Source organism: Cydia amplana, chromosome 2 (genome assembly GCF_948474715.1).
Source record: "Cydia amplana chromosome 2, ilCydAmpl1.1, whole genome shotgun sequence".
Taxonomy (NCBI): domain Eukaryota; kingdom Metazoa; phylum Arthropoda; class Insecta; order Lepidoptera; family Tortricidae; genus Cydia; species Cydia amplana.
This window is the reverse complement of record NC_086070.1, coordinates 18256442-18272677: the sequence shown is the minus strand read 5'-3', so window position 1 is coordinate 18272677 and position 16236 is coordinate 18256442. Positions and strand designations below refer to the sequence as shown.

Sequence of the window (16236 nt, the reverse complement as noted above, 5' to 3'; positions counted from 1 at the left end):
TTTTTTAGACGGTAATCTACCTCCACCAGACAATAATATGACTTGTATTTGTGGTTTTTGCAAGGCAAAAATCGTTAATTCCCGTCCCGCGCATGCGATTAACGTACAGTGTCAGTAGAAGAGAGGGTTTCATGTGTGCCAGTCACGAGCTTGTGCGTGTGTTTCGAAGACAACTTACATTTTTTTACTAATTCGCAATGCATCAGGGGCCCGTTTCTCAAAGGCTTGTAACTTGTAATACAAGCGAATGTAACTTTTTGACAGCTTTTGTTAGAAAGGGACTTCCGCTTGTATTACAAGTTACAAGTTTTTGAGAAACGGGCCCCTGGTATTTGTTGATTGTTCTCTCTCGTGTAAACTGGCAGTGAAGATTAAGAATTATTTAATTGCCTACCCCTGTTACATGTTATGTTGTGTTTATTTTATGAATGTAATGAGTCATGGCTGAGAGCAGATGCTAATTGAAGAGCAAACACATTTCAACGCGAGTGCGGACGGTACAGTATTAATCTTATTCCTTTAAACGAGCAATTCTTGTATATTTATTTATTTATATCTATATATATTTCGGGGATCTCGGGAACGGCTCTAACGATTTCGATGAAATTTGCTATATGGGGGTTTTTGGGGGCGAAAAATCGATCTAGCTAGGTTTTATCTCTAGGAAAACGCGCATTTTCGAGTTTTTATATGTTTTCCGAGCAAAGCTCGGTCTCCCAGATATTAGTTTAAAACGGAGACGTTGCTAATTGTAAAATCGCATTGACTGCCGTGGAAACATCATTCATTACATTAATAAAATAATCAATGTTTAGGCAGGGCCTCGGGCGCCGGTCCCGGGAGTCCCGGCGGCGTAGGTTTAGCGAGCTATTCCCGTAAGTTCCCACCGCCAGCCGACTGTGAACCTTATGCTGATTGCATAGAGTTCACCGACGACTGTATGGGGTCGCGGTGGTAAAGTCAAGGTGTTAAATATCGACACGGACAAAGTGCCAAAAGTATGTACACGCTACCTTAATGTATGGGCAATAAGGGTGTGTATACATATTTTAGTTGTTTGTCCGTATTGATATTGAAAGCAGCCAACAACGGCGAGTCAGACAGGAGGGGAAGAGCTGCGGGCGCGCCCGCCCTGATAGATGCTTCGCGCTTCTAAAGCAGTGTTAAGGCCTGTGCACACCGGCTTGCGTGTGCGTGACGTGCACGTGCGCGTGCGCTAAAATGTTGGAGCCGCACACGCACACGTCACGCAAGCGGTGTGCCGTCTCTCATAAGGATCTGTATAATACAACGCTGCACGCGCACGTGCACGTCACGCACACGCAGCCGGTGTGCACAGGCCTTTACTCTATCCGATATTTGTGATACTTTGAATAATTACTATTAACGATCTAAATTATTTAATTTTTCACGTTTGTAGGCGAAAAGTAATTCTAAGCTATAATTATTATGTTATGTAAATCATATACCTACAGTAAACGATTAAAATGTGATTAAACTTACTAGTTGTTTTATTACAATGAAACACAGTTGAAATTTCAATTTGGTAAACTTTTAATTATATATATTTTTTATCTACAGGGGTTCATTAATTCACAATACAGAGGTACAGTTTAAGTCACTCGTTGCTTCGTTATTAGTTATTACGGATCCTCTCAAATGGAGTTTATGGAACACCATGTGCATTATTCCTTAGTAACAAAGAGTCCGTTTCGAGTAACGTAACAATCCACAATATCTAGTGTCGAGAACTGCGTTCATGACACTGCAGTGCTACACTTCGTTACTAAACCGCGATGTTGTCTTTTGCGATATTTGGATTATTTTAGACTGGCACAAAAATTTTCGTGAGGTTAATTTGAGTTTGACTACTATTTTCCGACCCCGATTCACCAGACTGTCGCTTAGATACCATCAGGCGGTCTAGCATGAGTTGCCTTCTCGCGTGCTACTCCATACATCTTGCGCGACTTCAAGTATAGAGTCGCGCGCGAGAACGCAACTCATGCTAGACCGCCAGGACACATCAGAGTACGGATAGGATCTAACGGAGTTTCGTAAACATTGCATTTAATAGTCGTAGCCTGTCATCTACCTTCCACCCCACAATAGTGTGTCTTTCTTTCGAACGTAGTTTACGTAGTCCTCTACATGGTATTCATATTTTCAAGACACCTCTACAAACTGCGCTTTGGGTAATTCCGAAAATAGTAAAAATCCCTAAGAGTGATGATCCCCTGCACAGCGAGCTGCAAAATTGCAAGAACACATTATGAATGTAATTCATACATAAAATAGGTATGCACTTTTGCAGCTCGCTGTACAATTCCATTCAAACTTTACTTTAAAAACCATTGTCGGAATCAACCTGTGTTCGGAAATATATCAAAGCACAGTAATTCAATTCTAGGAAACAACAAATTTGTATACGTACATAAAGTTAGATTATACAACAATAGAACACCTTGTAGGTAATTAACTTATAGGTAAATGGAATGTTCATGACATATCATAAATAAGTACAAGGTGTACTTTTACGGTTACCCCTAGTTTCTGATAGCAAATTGTTTTTATACATTTCATTTTGTACCTTATTTTCATAATCATAAAGTCTATGTTACACGCATCATATCATTATCATTAGGAGAAATGTTTTAAATGTTGTCGTTATTCTGTTTATGTTGATCCTTTTCCAGGCCGCGCCTATCTACAAGGTTTTCCCAAAAATCAAATATATTCCAATTAATCCAGTTTTAATGATTCCTTTGAAGACAAGTCACATTTCCCGAAAGTGCGATTAATTTGAACCGGAAATCGGAATGCTTAAGTTGAAATTTTACTAGCGTGTATATATGTGGTCGATAAATTGTACTCTGCCTGGAAAGGGTAAAGTATTAAAACAATGCATTTTCAATCAAAAACTAGTGGTAATTTAACCGTACAGGCGCGTAACAATATTCAAATGCCACCTTACAATATCTGAGAGTAGAGGAAAATTAGGTTTATTTCTGGATGATTTTATGATTATGCAAACACTGCAAACAAATTCCATTTCCATCGCTTTTTTAATGTCTGGTTATCTCAAATATGGATAGTACAGTCAAATAATAGTTTACGACCCATTCCGTACCTTATCACAATGACAATCAATATGAAAGTCGCTAGAGACCTCATACTAAGTACAAAACGAGTAGGAAATTAAATTATTTGAGTGTACCTACATACAATACATACAAAATAGGAGCAAAAGTAAAGTTTGGTAATCTGACTAGGCAAATGGTTATAAACCCAAAAACGAGATGATGACGCGACGTGTACTTCCGTATGGAGAATCAACATAAATACATCTTGATTTGTGCCAGGGCTTATACTAATTATTAATAGAGCAATGATTCATAATTAAATATAAAATAAATAACACGATTCATGATTTTTATCACAATGTCCTTAACTCCTACGGAACCCTGAAAACGGGTGATCATTATTAATCTCGAGTCTTTTTCTACTGGCAAACTTGTTTGACCGGCTATAGGTACTCACACACTGCACGTACCTGTTTACAGTATTTAAAACTGAATGAAAGGCATTGTAGCGAAACACTATATATTCCTTGTTATTTGCAAAATGAAAGGTAAATTGTATTAATAGTAAATTTTTGGTATGCCATTATTATACAGTATAGTGCCAAAAAGTATATCACCAACGCACGCGATTTTCACATCTATGACTTTTGAATGGGCAAGTTATACTATTGTTGTGGCGTGGAGTTTATGGAAATTAGGATATTGAATTATTGTATGTACACTATGTACAATGTAATATTGTAATATTTGTTTTGGCATTTTTTTGGATCATGGCGTTAACCTAAAAACAATCTAGATTAATAAAATTGAGCCGAAAACTAAAGTCGCGTCTTCAAAATCAGTTCTTTTCATAGGAATTAAATCAGGAGTCGTTACTTAATCTTTTGTAAATCTACAATAATATTTCTTACGAAAGTGTAACTATATTTCAAGCGCAATTAAAAGTCAAAGAGGCATGTTGATTATTCAATTAAATTAAGCATAGGCGTGATTTTAAAGTAAATTATCAAAATAACATATCTATATTATAAAAAAAGTATTGCTTATCATTACTACGATTTACACAAGACAGAGAGATAATGGGTGGTGGGCGGTCAATAACCAAAGTAAATCCATTTAAAATTGGGTAAAAAATAATAGAGTACGGTTTCTCATACATAATACACATACCGTAGTAATCTTATTGTCAATTTAACTTGGGTCCTTTTACGAATTTGAGAGTGTAAGTAAAGAATCAACTGTCTACGTGGGTTTAGGCCGTAGGAACACTCCACTGAATTTAAACCTTATCGCAAAGGGATAAAGGCTACCAATGCCACTATCTCAAGTAGTATGCGGAGGCGCAGATCCGGCGCCACGCTCAAACCTCCAATATTAACTTGCATCACAATCGCATAGGCTTTATCATAGCTATTCTATAAACCTATTTTTTATCAACCTTATTCCTCAGTGATAAGGTCCAACTTTATTCGTGTGGTATAGATTGTCATTGTGTGGAATATTTAGGTAAATATTAAATTATATTTCGCGTTTATTAAATTTAAACTTATTATAAGACTAATTTAAAGAAACCATCGCATAAAGTGGGAAATACTTATGAATTCCAAAATAGCTAAATATGTGGCAAGCAAAAATCTCCAAAGGCCGCCTGGAAATGCATAATGGTGTATGAAAAGTTTTCGTATCAAGCATGATATAGGTAGTGTTTACACAATAATAAATAAATTCTCGCGAGGCGGCTCTTTCTGAGTAATCCGGCCTTATTCACTCTCCGCAGCGTACATTTTCTAAGAAAAATCTGCACGCTCATACAATGAACGCATTAATTTTAAAATTGAACATTACAAACAAACAAACAATAATTAGTAGGATTAATTATTCCTGATCCATTTCAAAATGATACATTTCACGGAATTAAAATTAAAACTTGATAAACTATTAAAGGAAAAGTTAAAAAATATCTATATATTTTTAGTAAGAGACATGTTTCTCAATTCACATATTCCTTTTTGTATTGTCTTACTTTGCCGAGTTTTACGACACCACTACTGATAAACTAAGCAGGAATACAATACAACTAATACAATAGTTTTATTGGCTAACGCTGTGGGACCACTCTGAACTACGAGTTGACAGCAACATTTTTGGAATATTTTTATCGACCTACCAATGGTGTTACGGGGCCAATTTGGACAAAATTGTGGTTCAAATCTACCCCACCTTATTGTCTGTGCCCATAGATTACGTAATACCAGAGAAGACACACCACGAATTATTACAGTTCTCGGTAGTTATCATTATTATGATCAGTTTATTCCTTGTCATTAAAAAGGAACGTTAACACCACCAAAAGGTTTTTAAAGAGTAACGTTTCTTCTGTAATATCACGTAATCTGTGCTACAGCACACGACGCCGCTACTGTATGTACACGTACAACAAGAACAGTAAGAAAATATAACTTTAAACACTATCTACACTGACCACTGTAATATCACGGTTGCGATAAGGCCCCGGTCAGGACACTGACGGACCCAGCGCTTGCATTCAGCCACAAACACATCTTACATAATATACAGGTAAATATACTTCCATATATGTATATCAGTAAACAAGGACAGAAGGCCTACAGATGTAAAATTATCACGAAAATAGGTATTGAAGCAGAATACATAGATTAAATAAATAACGAACTGACACAAAAGGCTTCCTACAAGACAATATTCAAATAATATTTTCGCTTGTAAGTGTAATGGACGCCTGATTGAACTCAAAGATAGTCAACTTTTAGGCCAATGCGTGACGAACTTAGATCCGTGTAAGTAGGCTTTGAATTCTAATGTAAAAACTCCTAACATGTTCCACGGATCCATGTTCGGGTAGGAGCGAAAGAATAAGGAGCATTTTATATAAGTTGCAACATTAAACCTTATTGGGATGCCTTAAGCTTTGGATTCCTCCGAAAACGGTGCCGTCATATAGCGGCCGCAAAAGACGGCCGTCTTTACGGTGACGACATGTGGAAAGTACTACGGCGTCATAACACACCGTCGCATCTCAATACATACTTGAGAATATTATGTATGTTCGGAAAAACATCCACGAATTCAAGCTTAACAGTGACATCCATAACTATAACACTAGAAACAAACATAAACTTGCTGTGCCCGCCCACCGCCTCCGTAAGGTTACTACGTCTTCCGTCGGGAACTGTACACGTTTTTATAACAAAGTCCCTACTGACATAGCGAATTTACCACTTACCCAATTTAAGTCACACATTAAGCGCTCCTTGTTAAGTAAGGCGTACAACACTGTAAATGATTTTATACACGATAGAGATGCCTTTTGCCTTGATTTCGATAGTATGATAAGAGTTCAATAAATATTGTTTTTTTTTTCATTGTAAATTAAATATGCTAGTGTCCAGCTGTCCAGTAGAATTGACACATGAGACAATCATGTTCTCGCTTGATTATATTGTTTTAATTTTAGTTTTGGACACTTGGAGACCTTATACATCTCTAAGTAATTATTTATTTTATTTTTGATGATTCTGACACTTGGAGACCTTTACATCCCTAAGTATTTATTCATTTTATTATTTTTATTTTATTATACATACTTATATTTTTAATGATTCGGACACTTAGAGACCTTTACATCTCTAAGTCAATTTAGGCTAGTAATTATGTGAAGCTATACCGTCTTTTAGGTTTAAGATTGACATAAGAAGATGTAACATGCGAGCACAAAATGCTGTGTCTCACAGCTAAGTGTTATCACTTTTAATATGAATATAGGCCGGTAGCTTGAACATGTCATGCTCGCTAAAAAGTCTTTGCTTACGGTAGCGTCGTTGATCGGGTCGCCACTTTCCCGAATGAAGGTTGAGGGAGGCGATGGCTGAGATACGCGTCGTATTCGTGAACGGGTGCTGTTTGTGGAGACGGGTCTGTTTAAGCTAACACGAATATATCTAGTAACTTTATTTTTTAATTTAATTGCAGTGAGACGCCTCATTCGGTTCTCGTATGTTTTTTTTTCTCGTAATGTGTTAATCATACAGGATTCTGACTCTTGGAGACCCTATACATCTCTAAGGATAATTTGATATTTTTTTAGTTCTGACACTTAGAGACATTTACACCTCTAAATAAGTTTAGACTTTTTTTCCATGTATCTGTTTTGTTTTTATTTTAATATTATTATTATAGTTTTTTATGTAATTCGACATTAAGAGACCTTATACATCTCTAAGTAATTGTATTACGTTAGTTTGATTTGGTAGTTGTAGTTGTATTTAATAATTGTTGATGTATTATTATTATTATTTTGCTTGTATGTAAATTCAATGTTGACGTGTAAAAGTGCCCTTGTGGCCTATTTGCTGAATAAAAGTTGAAGTTGAAGTCAGCCACCAAGGTCAAAGCGGCAAATTTGAAAAATGCAGGCGCGAAGGGATAACGTCCCATAGAAAATTTGAATTTCGCGCCTTTTTCTACTGACAAGATTTGCTTGACCATCTATAATTTACTTGGAGGATGAAATATCATCAGAAGAGGAAAATAATCGTAGTACGGAATCATTTATTCAAATCTCGTGTCATTTATTCAAAACGGCGTCACCGCTATCTAATAAAACGTTCACGAAACTATCGACACCGTCATGACGGCCGTCTTCCAAATGACGGCACCGCTTTTTTACGTTACGTTGACAATCAACGCCGTCTAGGAAACCGCGCCATCTTGTTTACATAGACAACGTTCTAGTGACGTCATTCAACGCTATATAGCGGCCGTCATAAACGGCACCGTTTTCGGAGGAATCCAAAGCTTTACCTTAACGGTAATTTTGAAAGGCCGTTGGCTATTGCGGCAAAATACAAATAAATGTGCTACGTTTTACGCGACCACCTCCACGCGGCTTAAGGGCAAACGTAGGACATGAATTCTCTCGCTCCCCACTGTCACACCAGCTTGGCATTCCGCTTAATTAACTAAAGCTTAACCTAAAACAAGAATCACGCTAAAGCTCATTTCGAACACCAAAGTGCCACTAACGTCCATACCATGCAGTCCACTGCATTGGATTAGGTGGCTCGGTCGAGCCTTAGAGGCTCAAGTCAAGGCTGTAAGACTTAACTTGAACCTAAAAGTTCGACCGAGCCCTAACTCATCACACTATTCCGCTGAGCGTCCACACTAGTACAGCTGGAAGTCGAAGGTCGTTGAACCGTTGCGCCACGCATGGCCGTCCTCGACGGAGGCGCGACAGAGCGGACACGTGTGCTCTCTGTCGAACCACTCGGAGATGCAGGGCTCGCAGAAGATGTGCGAGCAGGACAGCCGCACGGGCGTCTTGAAGTCGTCGTGGCAGATAGAGCACGCATCGCCCGCGGCGAGGACTTGCTCGCTCGTTGGCTTCGTGCCGAAATTCTGTGGGTTAAATGCATAAACATCAAGAGACATATCTGCAATGGAATCCTGGTTTTCCAATATGCAATTACAAAGCTTAACGCGCATCTACGCGCGAGACATCGCGAGCTGTAGCTAGTAACATTGTAATAACTAATAATGATTAAAATAGCTTACCACACTCTGCAGCATGGTCCACGTAGCGTTCTTGAAGAGTCGTATCCTCATGAGCAGCTCAATCAGCTATGAAAGAGATATAGTAATTATTTTTTTAAAGTTTGGTTATACTTAGCTCACATGAAAGGATTATTAGTGCATGCTAAGTACGGTCGGTACTTGTGTGTAATAAAACCGACTGAATGGTCCGACTTCATTCTAATCAGGTAAATTCTTTGTCATCTTTAAGTTCGATTCTTGGAAATAATCGATACTTTTTAACATGAGCACTATCGGTCCGGTATGTACAAATTTAAATACGAATATCTATTATATCTGAATCTGTAAGTCAGCCAGTCACATATCAAACAATTTCAGTTCTTAAGTGTCATTGATTCGTTTTTATTTCACTTGTAACATAGGTTACATATTTTACTGAGTTGGTACAAAATAGGAGGTTCTTACGAAAAACAATCGGTACTGCCACAAAGCCGGGTCATAGAGAAAAAAATACATAGAGTGCTCACTCCGTACATCAGTTCAGACTATTAATTTCAGTGTCTACATCTACCATCGAGTAGCGGAACTATCAGTACTGCTACTTGACAATAGATGTCGCCACCGACCGGAAAGTCTTATCTCAACAGCATAAGACTTTCCGGTCGGTGGCGACATCTATTGTCAAGTAGCAGTACTGATAGTTCCGCTACTCGATGCTAATAGTCTTTTTGGTACTAAAACTGATGTATGGAGTGAGCACCCTATGTATTTTGTTCTCTATGGCCGGGTTAATCAAAATGATTGTATATATTTTATAATAGCCCACCTTAGCCACCGTGTATATGGAGACGAGGAACATGCCGACCATCTTCTCCGAGCCCTCGTAGGACTGCATGAGGTAGAACAGCCAGGGCTGGATGGTCAGCAGGCAGCGGTACAGCTGCGACACCGACTCGATGAACAGGTACACTTTACCCTGTCAACAACATTATTTCATGAGACATCCTGTTGCATGAAGCTTTAATTCTTTAAAAAAAATGAAAATGAATATATAGCTGGTCAACCAAATCTTGTCAGTAAAAAAAGGCGCGAAATTCAAATTTTCTATGGGACGGTATCCCTTCGCGCCTACATTTTTCAAATTTGCCGCCTTTTTCTACTGTCAAGATCTGGTTGACCAAGTATATTTATTTCAGACACCAGGTATCCATAAATTAATAAATGATCATTGCGGCATCTGGTTGTTTCGGTCCTGACAAGTATGCTTAATTGCGATGATAACTAAATGCCTCAGCGAAAGTGTAAAGCCCCGTCTCCATATCGCGCGGCAAACCATCGAACATTGGCTCGCGAGGCAGCCGCGCGCAATGGATACCGGGCTGGCGCGCGAGCCAACTCGATGCGCCCGGTATACATTGCGCGCGGCTGCCGCGCGAGCCAATATTCTATGGTTTGCCGCGCGATATAGAGACGGGGCTTAAGATGTACAAGGCAGTAACAAATACAAACAGCCCGATTCAATCAATATTTATAAGTAGTCACAGCGATACAATACCGATCTGTCAGAGCCAAAAGTGACGTTTTTTGGTTGAAGAAATGTCACTTATTCGGATTGTGCCCAATAATGTGGTGACGCTTTCTCAAACCACGATGCTTTTTACAACCAATATTGGCTGCTCAATGATTCAACAGTTAAATAAAAGGAACCTGCCTAAGCTAGTTTTAGGTAATGGTGACCCTATTGTGGAGAGATGAGGCAAACAAAGTTAACTTTAACACACCGATTTATTCTGACTCCAAATACATATCTCAGAAGGTTACGCAAATAGATTTATACAAGGACGGGACCAGAGCTAGGTGGCGCCGCGGTATCAAACTAGTTATTTAAGTATGTGCGCACTGTATGCCTTGCGCTGAGCGACTGACTGGACTGAACTCTTCTTTGAACTGTATACTAAAAATGCTGACTCTAAACCGCGTCACCGCCATGTCCCTACACTAGTCATCATTCAATATTTAAGTAGGATACTCCAAAATCATTTTTTATTGTTTTTAGTGTACCTATATCAAAATATATAAATTCCAAACCGGGTGTAAAACTTTACCGCAAATTCACATAAACATAAAACTCACCCTTTTCTGAAAGGGCAGCAAGCACGCAGGCATCATAGTGAGCAATATCTTCACGTCGACCGTGATGATCTTGACTACGAGGTCGGTGAGCACGACCAGCCACAGCAGCTCCCACACGTCGATGGGCCCGGCGTACGCGGGGAACATGACCACGTTGGGCAGCAGCTTGCCCTCGCCGAACACGTAGTGCACCACGGCCACGAAGCCGGCCGTCCACGCCAGCTCGAAGCCGAGGCCCACTATGCTGCGGTTCAGTTGCGCGGCGTGCTCTCTGCGTAACACAATAGGCTACATGACTAATTTTCATTTGTGGTATCAGTCGATCGGGTTTGTTTTTAGGATCAAATGTCTAAATCGGACCCATTGCATTAAAGTAACACAAAAGTCAGAAATTGTAGTCAAAGGCCGACAGTCGCACTTCACTCGCGAAACGCCCTATACAAAACGATAAAGGAACGTGACGTCAAGGTCTCTGGGAGCCCATCTTGTAGATATGGACAAAACAAGAATATTGCGTTTTTGTCGGTGAAATATTGAGTTTATGTATATATTTAGTTGCTATACAATATTTTTTTAGATGAAATCTATTAAGGAATCGAATGGTACCCTTACTTTTATCGTTTTTGGAAGTTAAAATAAAAAGCGGCCAAGTGCGAGTCGGACTCGCCCATGAAGGGTTCCGTATTTAGGCGATTTATGACGTATTAAAAAAAAACTACTTACTAGATCTCGTTCAAACCAATTTTCGGTGGAAGTTTACACGGTAATGTACATCATATATTTTTTTTAGTTTTATCATTCTGTTATTTTAGAAGTTACGGGGGGGGGGGGGGGGACACATTTTACCACTTTGGAAGTGTCTCTCGCGCAAACTATTCAGTTTAGAAAAAAATGATATTAGAAACCTCAATATCATTTTTGAAGACCTATCCATAGATACCCCACACGTATAGGTTTGATGAAAAAAAAAATTTTTGAGTTTCAGTTCTACCCCAAAAATTTATTGTTTTTTTTTCTATTTTTGTGTGAAAATCTTAATGCGGTTCACAGAATACATCTACTTACCAAGTTTCAACAGTATAGTTCTTACAGTTTCGGAGAAAAGTGACTGTGACATACACGGACAGACGGACAGACAGACAGACAGACAGACATGACGAATCTATAAGGGTTCCGTTTTTTGCCATTTGGCTACGGAACCCTAAAAACTTAAATTTTGAAACTTTCAGGTCCTGCATTTTTGTAATTTTGCAATATTTTATTATAATATCCACATTGTTGTGATAAATTGCTCGTTTGCTATCTATTTTACTAGATTTTGTTATAAAATTCAACATGTGTCATCATCCCTATTATACAATCATCACTACATAGTATAAAACAAAGTCGCTTCCCGCTGTCTGTCCCTATATATGCTTAGATCTTTAAACCTACACAACGGATTTTGATGCGGTTTTTTAACACATTCACTGCCAGACAAAAAACGGCGCATTACCCCAGAAACCGGTCGTCTATTGCTGCGTATAAATCAACCCGCCCAGCGGGTTGTCCGGCATCTGAGAAAAGTTCACGAGCGCCCACCAGGTTGGGTTCCTGGTAGTGAATGTGTAGATAGAGTGATTCAAGAGGAAGGTTTATCATCAGGTTTATGTATAATTTGTTAACCCGTTCGAAGCCGGGGCGGGTCGCTAGTACTCTAATAAACTACGGTACTCAGGACTCAGGTTCTTCTAAAACTGCAGGGGCAAAGGGGCATTCCACAAAAGGTCAACTTTTACAATCAATGTGACGCGTATGGCAGCTCCTTAACAAACTGAAAAAATCTGTAGTAGCCTACTTACAGTAGGTAGCGGCAAAAAGTCTATCATAATAAAATTATATTTGAAGTGTAATGGTGAATTATATTAAATATATTTAATTGAACATTTAAATTGTGTATTTGATTAGTACTTTTCCAATAAGGAATTTCGTACCAGGTGAATAAACAAAAACATGCATTGTGGTCGAACAGTTTTAATACACCTCCGTGAAAAAGTAAATACTTCACTCACTAAGGGTGGTATTCCACCTGTCCAATATTTGATCAAATTTGTATTTGCAGAGAGTGAGTCGCATATGTCGCAATGCACATTTGATCAAATATGGGACAGGTGGAATACTGTAACGTAATGTTACATAAACAAACAACATACTTAAGTATATTATTGATATTAGCCCGGCCTAAGAAAGCGCTCAACGAAAAAAACTTCGATTTTTTTTTTCATTAAGGTGTATTCGGGTAATTCAGAAAGGAAAAAACACTGAAAAAGTGGCGTATAATTCCGCAATAAACCTCGGAAATCACAACGGAATATGAGTGATTTTGAAATGATTATCGGGATTGGGTCAAGGTGTATTCGGCTAATTTCAGAAATTGGAATACCCCCTATGTAAAAAGGTCACAAAAATGTAAATTGTACCCTTTGTATAAGCTTAGTATTATTTTTATAAATTTAAAGAAAAAAGCAAATATACAATAATTATGATAGTTTTTTGCTACTACTGTATACACATACTTAACTATTGAATTTAAAGCCAAGTTATCAAATGTTATCCTACCAAAAATTTGCATCTTTTACCGTAATCAGAAGTATTACAAAAGAATAGTGCCACATTAACAACACTCTTCTTATTTTACACTGGTTAATTAATGTACTCGTGGATTTCATGACACTGCAGCAACTTTAATTTTATTGTATTATGTGGCTTTAGTTTTAGGGTTGAAAGCCAACTAAACTTATTTCATTTCATTTCATTCCATTCCATTTATTTTGTAGTAAAGTCATGTAGTAAATCCAGATGTTATACAATAAAATACAACATTAACTTAAAAACTAAAACAAAAGTTACAAAAATATTACAAAAAATAGATGTTATAAGTTATAACACCTATTTTTTGTTATAAGTTATAACTTACCGCTTAACAGCAGCATTTCCGTGTGAGAATGTGAAGAAGAGCAGGAAGAAGGCGAAGAGCCCCGCGCGCGCGTCGTACAGGAACTTGATGAACAGGATGAAGTAGAACGGCGCGTAGCGGATCAGCAGGTTCAGTGTTCCGCGCACGTCTACTACCTGCAATCAGTTACCGATTTCAGTGTAAACATCTATATGGGGCATTATCTATGAAAAGGGACCTTATTGTCGATGGCGCTTACGCCGCACAGCGTCGCGCGGCATTGTATTTATATCGGCGCATCGTTAATAATGGTGTAAGCGCCATCGACAATAACGTCCCATTTCATAGATAACGTCACATATGATCTATACTAAAAAAATCGAAAACAAAATATCAATATTACGAATCAAAGGTCGCTGCCAAACTTATCAGAACACACTGATTTAACTTTGACTGAATGAATTTAGTTCTTTAGCTATAGATGACAGGAAAGCCTATTAGAAATGTGCAGTCAAGCGTGAGTCGGACTTAATGTACGGAACCCTTGAAACGCGAGTCCGACTCGCACTTGGCCAGTTTTTTGATTTAGTAGTTTCATACTAAAAATACGCTGTGACAGGCGGACAGACAGACAGATGCACGAGTGATCCTATAAATAAGGGTACTGTTTTTTTTCCTTTTGAGGTACGGAACCCTACAATACATTGAAATTTAAAATAATTTAAATCGGGACGAGGGTTTGTCATCTCATCTACATTAAATCCAATCCAGTCATTAGGAAATGTAAGCTGAATCATATATTGACAGCTGAAAAATCGAATATTGTTACTGTTGTGTGTCGACCAAGTATAAACATCCCTTAGCCAGTCTTCTTCGAGACCACGGGGACAACGCCGTGCAAAACATTGGAAGTAAATAATACGCAATTTAGTCTTATCAGAACACATCCATATTTCTATGTTAAAAAAGGTGTGTTACAAATGATTTGGCTACTTTGGTTGTCACTATCTATCTGATGCTGCCTGTACCTAAAATATTAACACATTGTCATATTTGAGTTATGCTTACCTGTTGCGTGCCATCTTCACTTTGGCTATCATTATCCACATTGTCATGTATATTGTTATTGTTAGACGGGTTGACGGACACATTGATGTCCTGGAGGTCTGTAACAGGCTCTGGAGCCTCAGGCTCTCCGATGGCCACATTACCATTACTCATTCCATGTGTAGGGGACAATGGCAGGGACCCCAGCACTACCCGCTCGTTCACTATGTAAGTTTGGGCATTGGGGCCCAAGTTCACATGTGCTATAGAACTCTGTGGTCTTTGAACTTCTGTTGCTTGATGTGTGCTAGGTGGGTTCCGAGGAAGCCATGTTGGAAGGGATAGCCTTGCATTATTTCCCTGAAAGTATTATTACAAAAACAACAATTATCTAGGGTCTAGTGTACATTTTATGGTTTTAACTTTTAGTATCAACATTTGATATAGCAATTTAGCAGTAACAGCATTAATTTTAATGTTTACATATCTGAACAGGCAATAAAATATATCTGCTCTATGACTAATCATTGTTTATTACATCATTATCAATATGAATTGCAAATTAAAATATAATAGTTTACCATTCGGGCATGCTCAACGAGTGGTCTAATCTCCCTGAAGACACTGCTAAGGCGGTCCCCGAGACCCACATTGTTCCTGTTTGTTGGCGAAGGCCTAGAAATTGAGTCCAATCTGACCAAAACATTATTCCGAGGCGATACTTCGGATGGAGGAACATTTTCAATGTCTACGTTTACTTGGTTTGGCTGTGTCATAGCTGCACATTTGATTGATATTCTATAACTGTATAGCTGCTATTTTCATTTGTGTTTATGCGACAGTGTGTGAAAAAGAAAACTACTTTTTGTGATATTTTGCGAACATTGATATATGATAATATGACAGCCAGGCACTTTGACATTTAACATTTACGATTGATTACGTTCAGAAAATTAAATGACAGCGTTTTACACAAAAATAAAACGCTAATTAAATAACTTACCATATTCGGAACCTAAAGTAATATATTGAGAGTGGCAACACTGTAGTTAGTCGTATTGTCCTTTTCTAGCATATACGTCCATCTCTCTCCCACACCCCCACCACTTCAGGCAGTTGCGTTTGACAATTTTGACAGTTAGAAACAAACGCAAATTACCTCATTGTCTCAAAATTATACATATTTACACCAGGCAGGATTAAAACTTTAGGTTCCGAATATGGTAAGTTATTTAATTAGCGTTTTATTTTTGTGTAAAACGCTGTCATTAAACAACTGTACCGATATTCGGAACCTAAAGTAATATATTGAGACGTGTTTGTTATCGCCTGGTGGTGGGAAGACGCCAAGCCAATGTGATTATACATGTACTTACATATTATGTATATGTAATATTATTATATTAGGAGTGTTTAATTAATTAATTATTTATGTAGTACACCCTTTATTTTAATACATGTGAGGAG

General features: G+C 38.2%; 1 protein-coding gene across 1 annotated transcript; it reads right to left on the bottom strand.

Annotated features, from left to right (window-relative positions):
• Nucleotides 1-8021: 8021 nt before the first annotated feature.
• LOC134662186 (E3 ubiquitin-protein ligase RNFT2) lies at nt 8022-15652 on the bottom strand. Its single transcript, XM_063518455.1, has 7 exons — nt 15351-15652; nt 14791-15129; nt 13744-13898; nt 10788-11058; nt 9481-9630; nt 8676-8741; nt 8022-8519 (listed from the first exon to the last, which is right to left on the bottom strand). The coding sequence occupies exons 1-7, from the start codon at nt 15543-15545 to the stop codon at nt 8286-8288; spliced, it is 1410 nt and encodes a 469-aa protein (XP_063374525.1). The 5' UTR covers nt 15546-15652; the 3' UTR covers nt 8022-8285.
• Between the last annotated feature and the right edge of the window lie 584 nt (nt 15653-16236).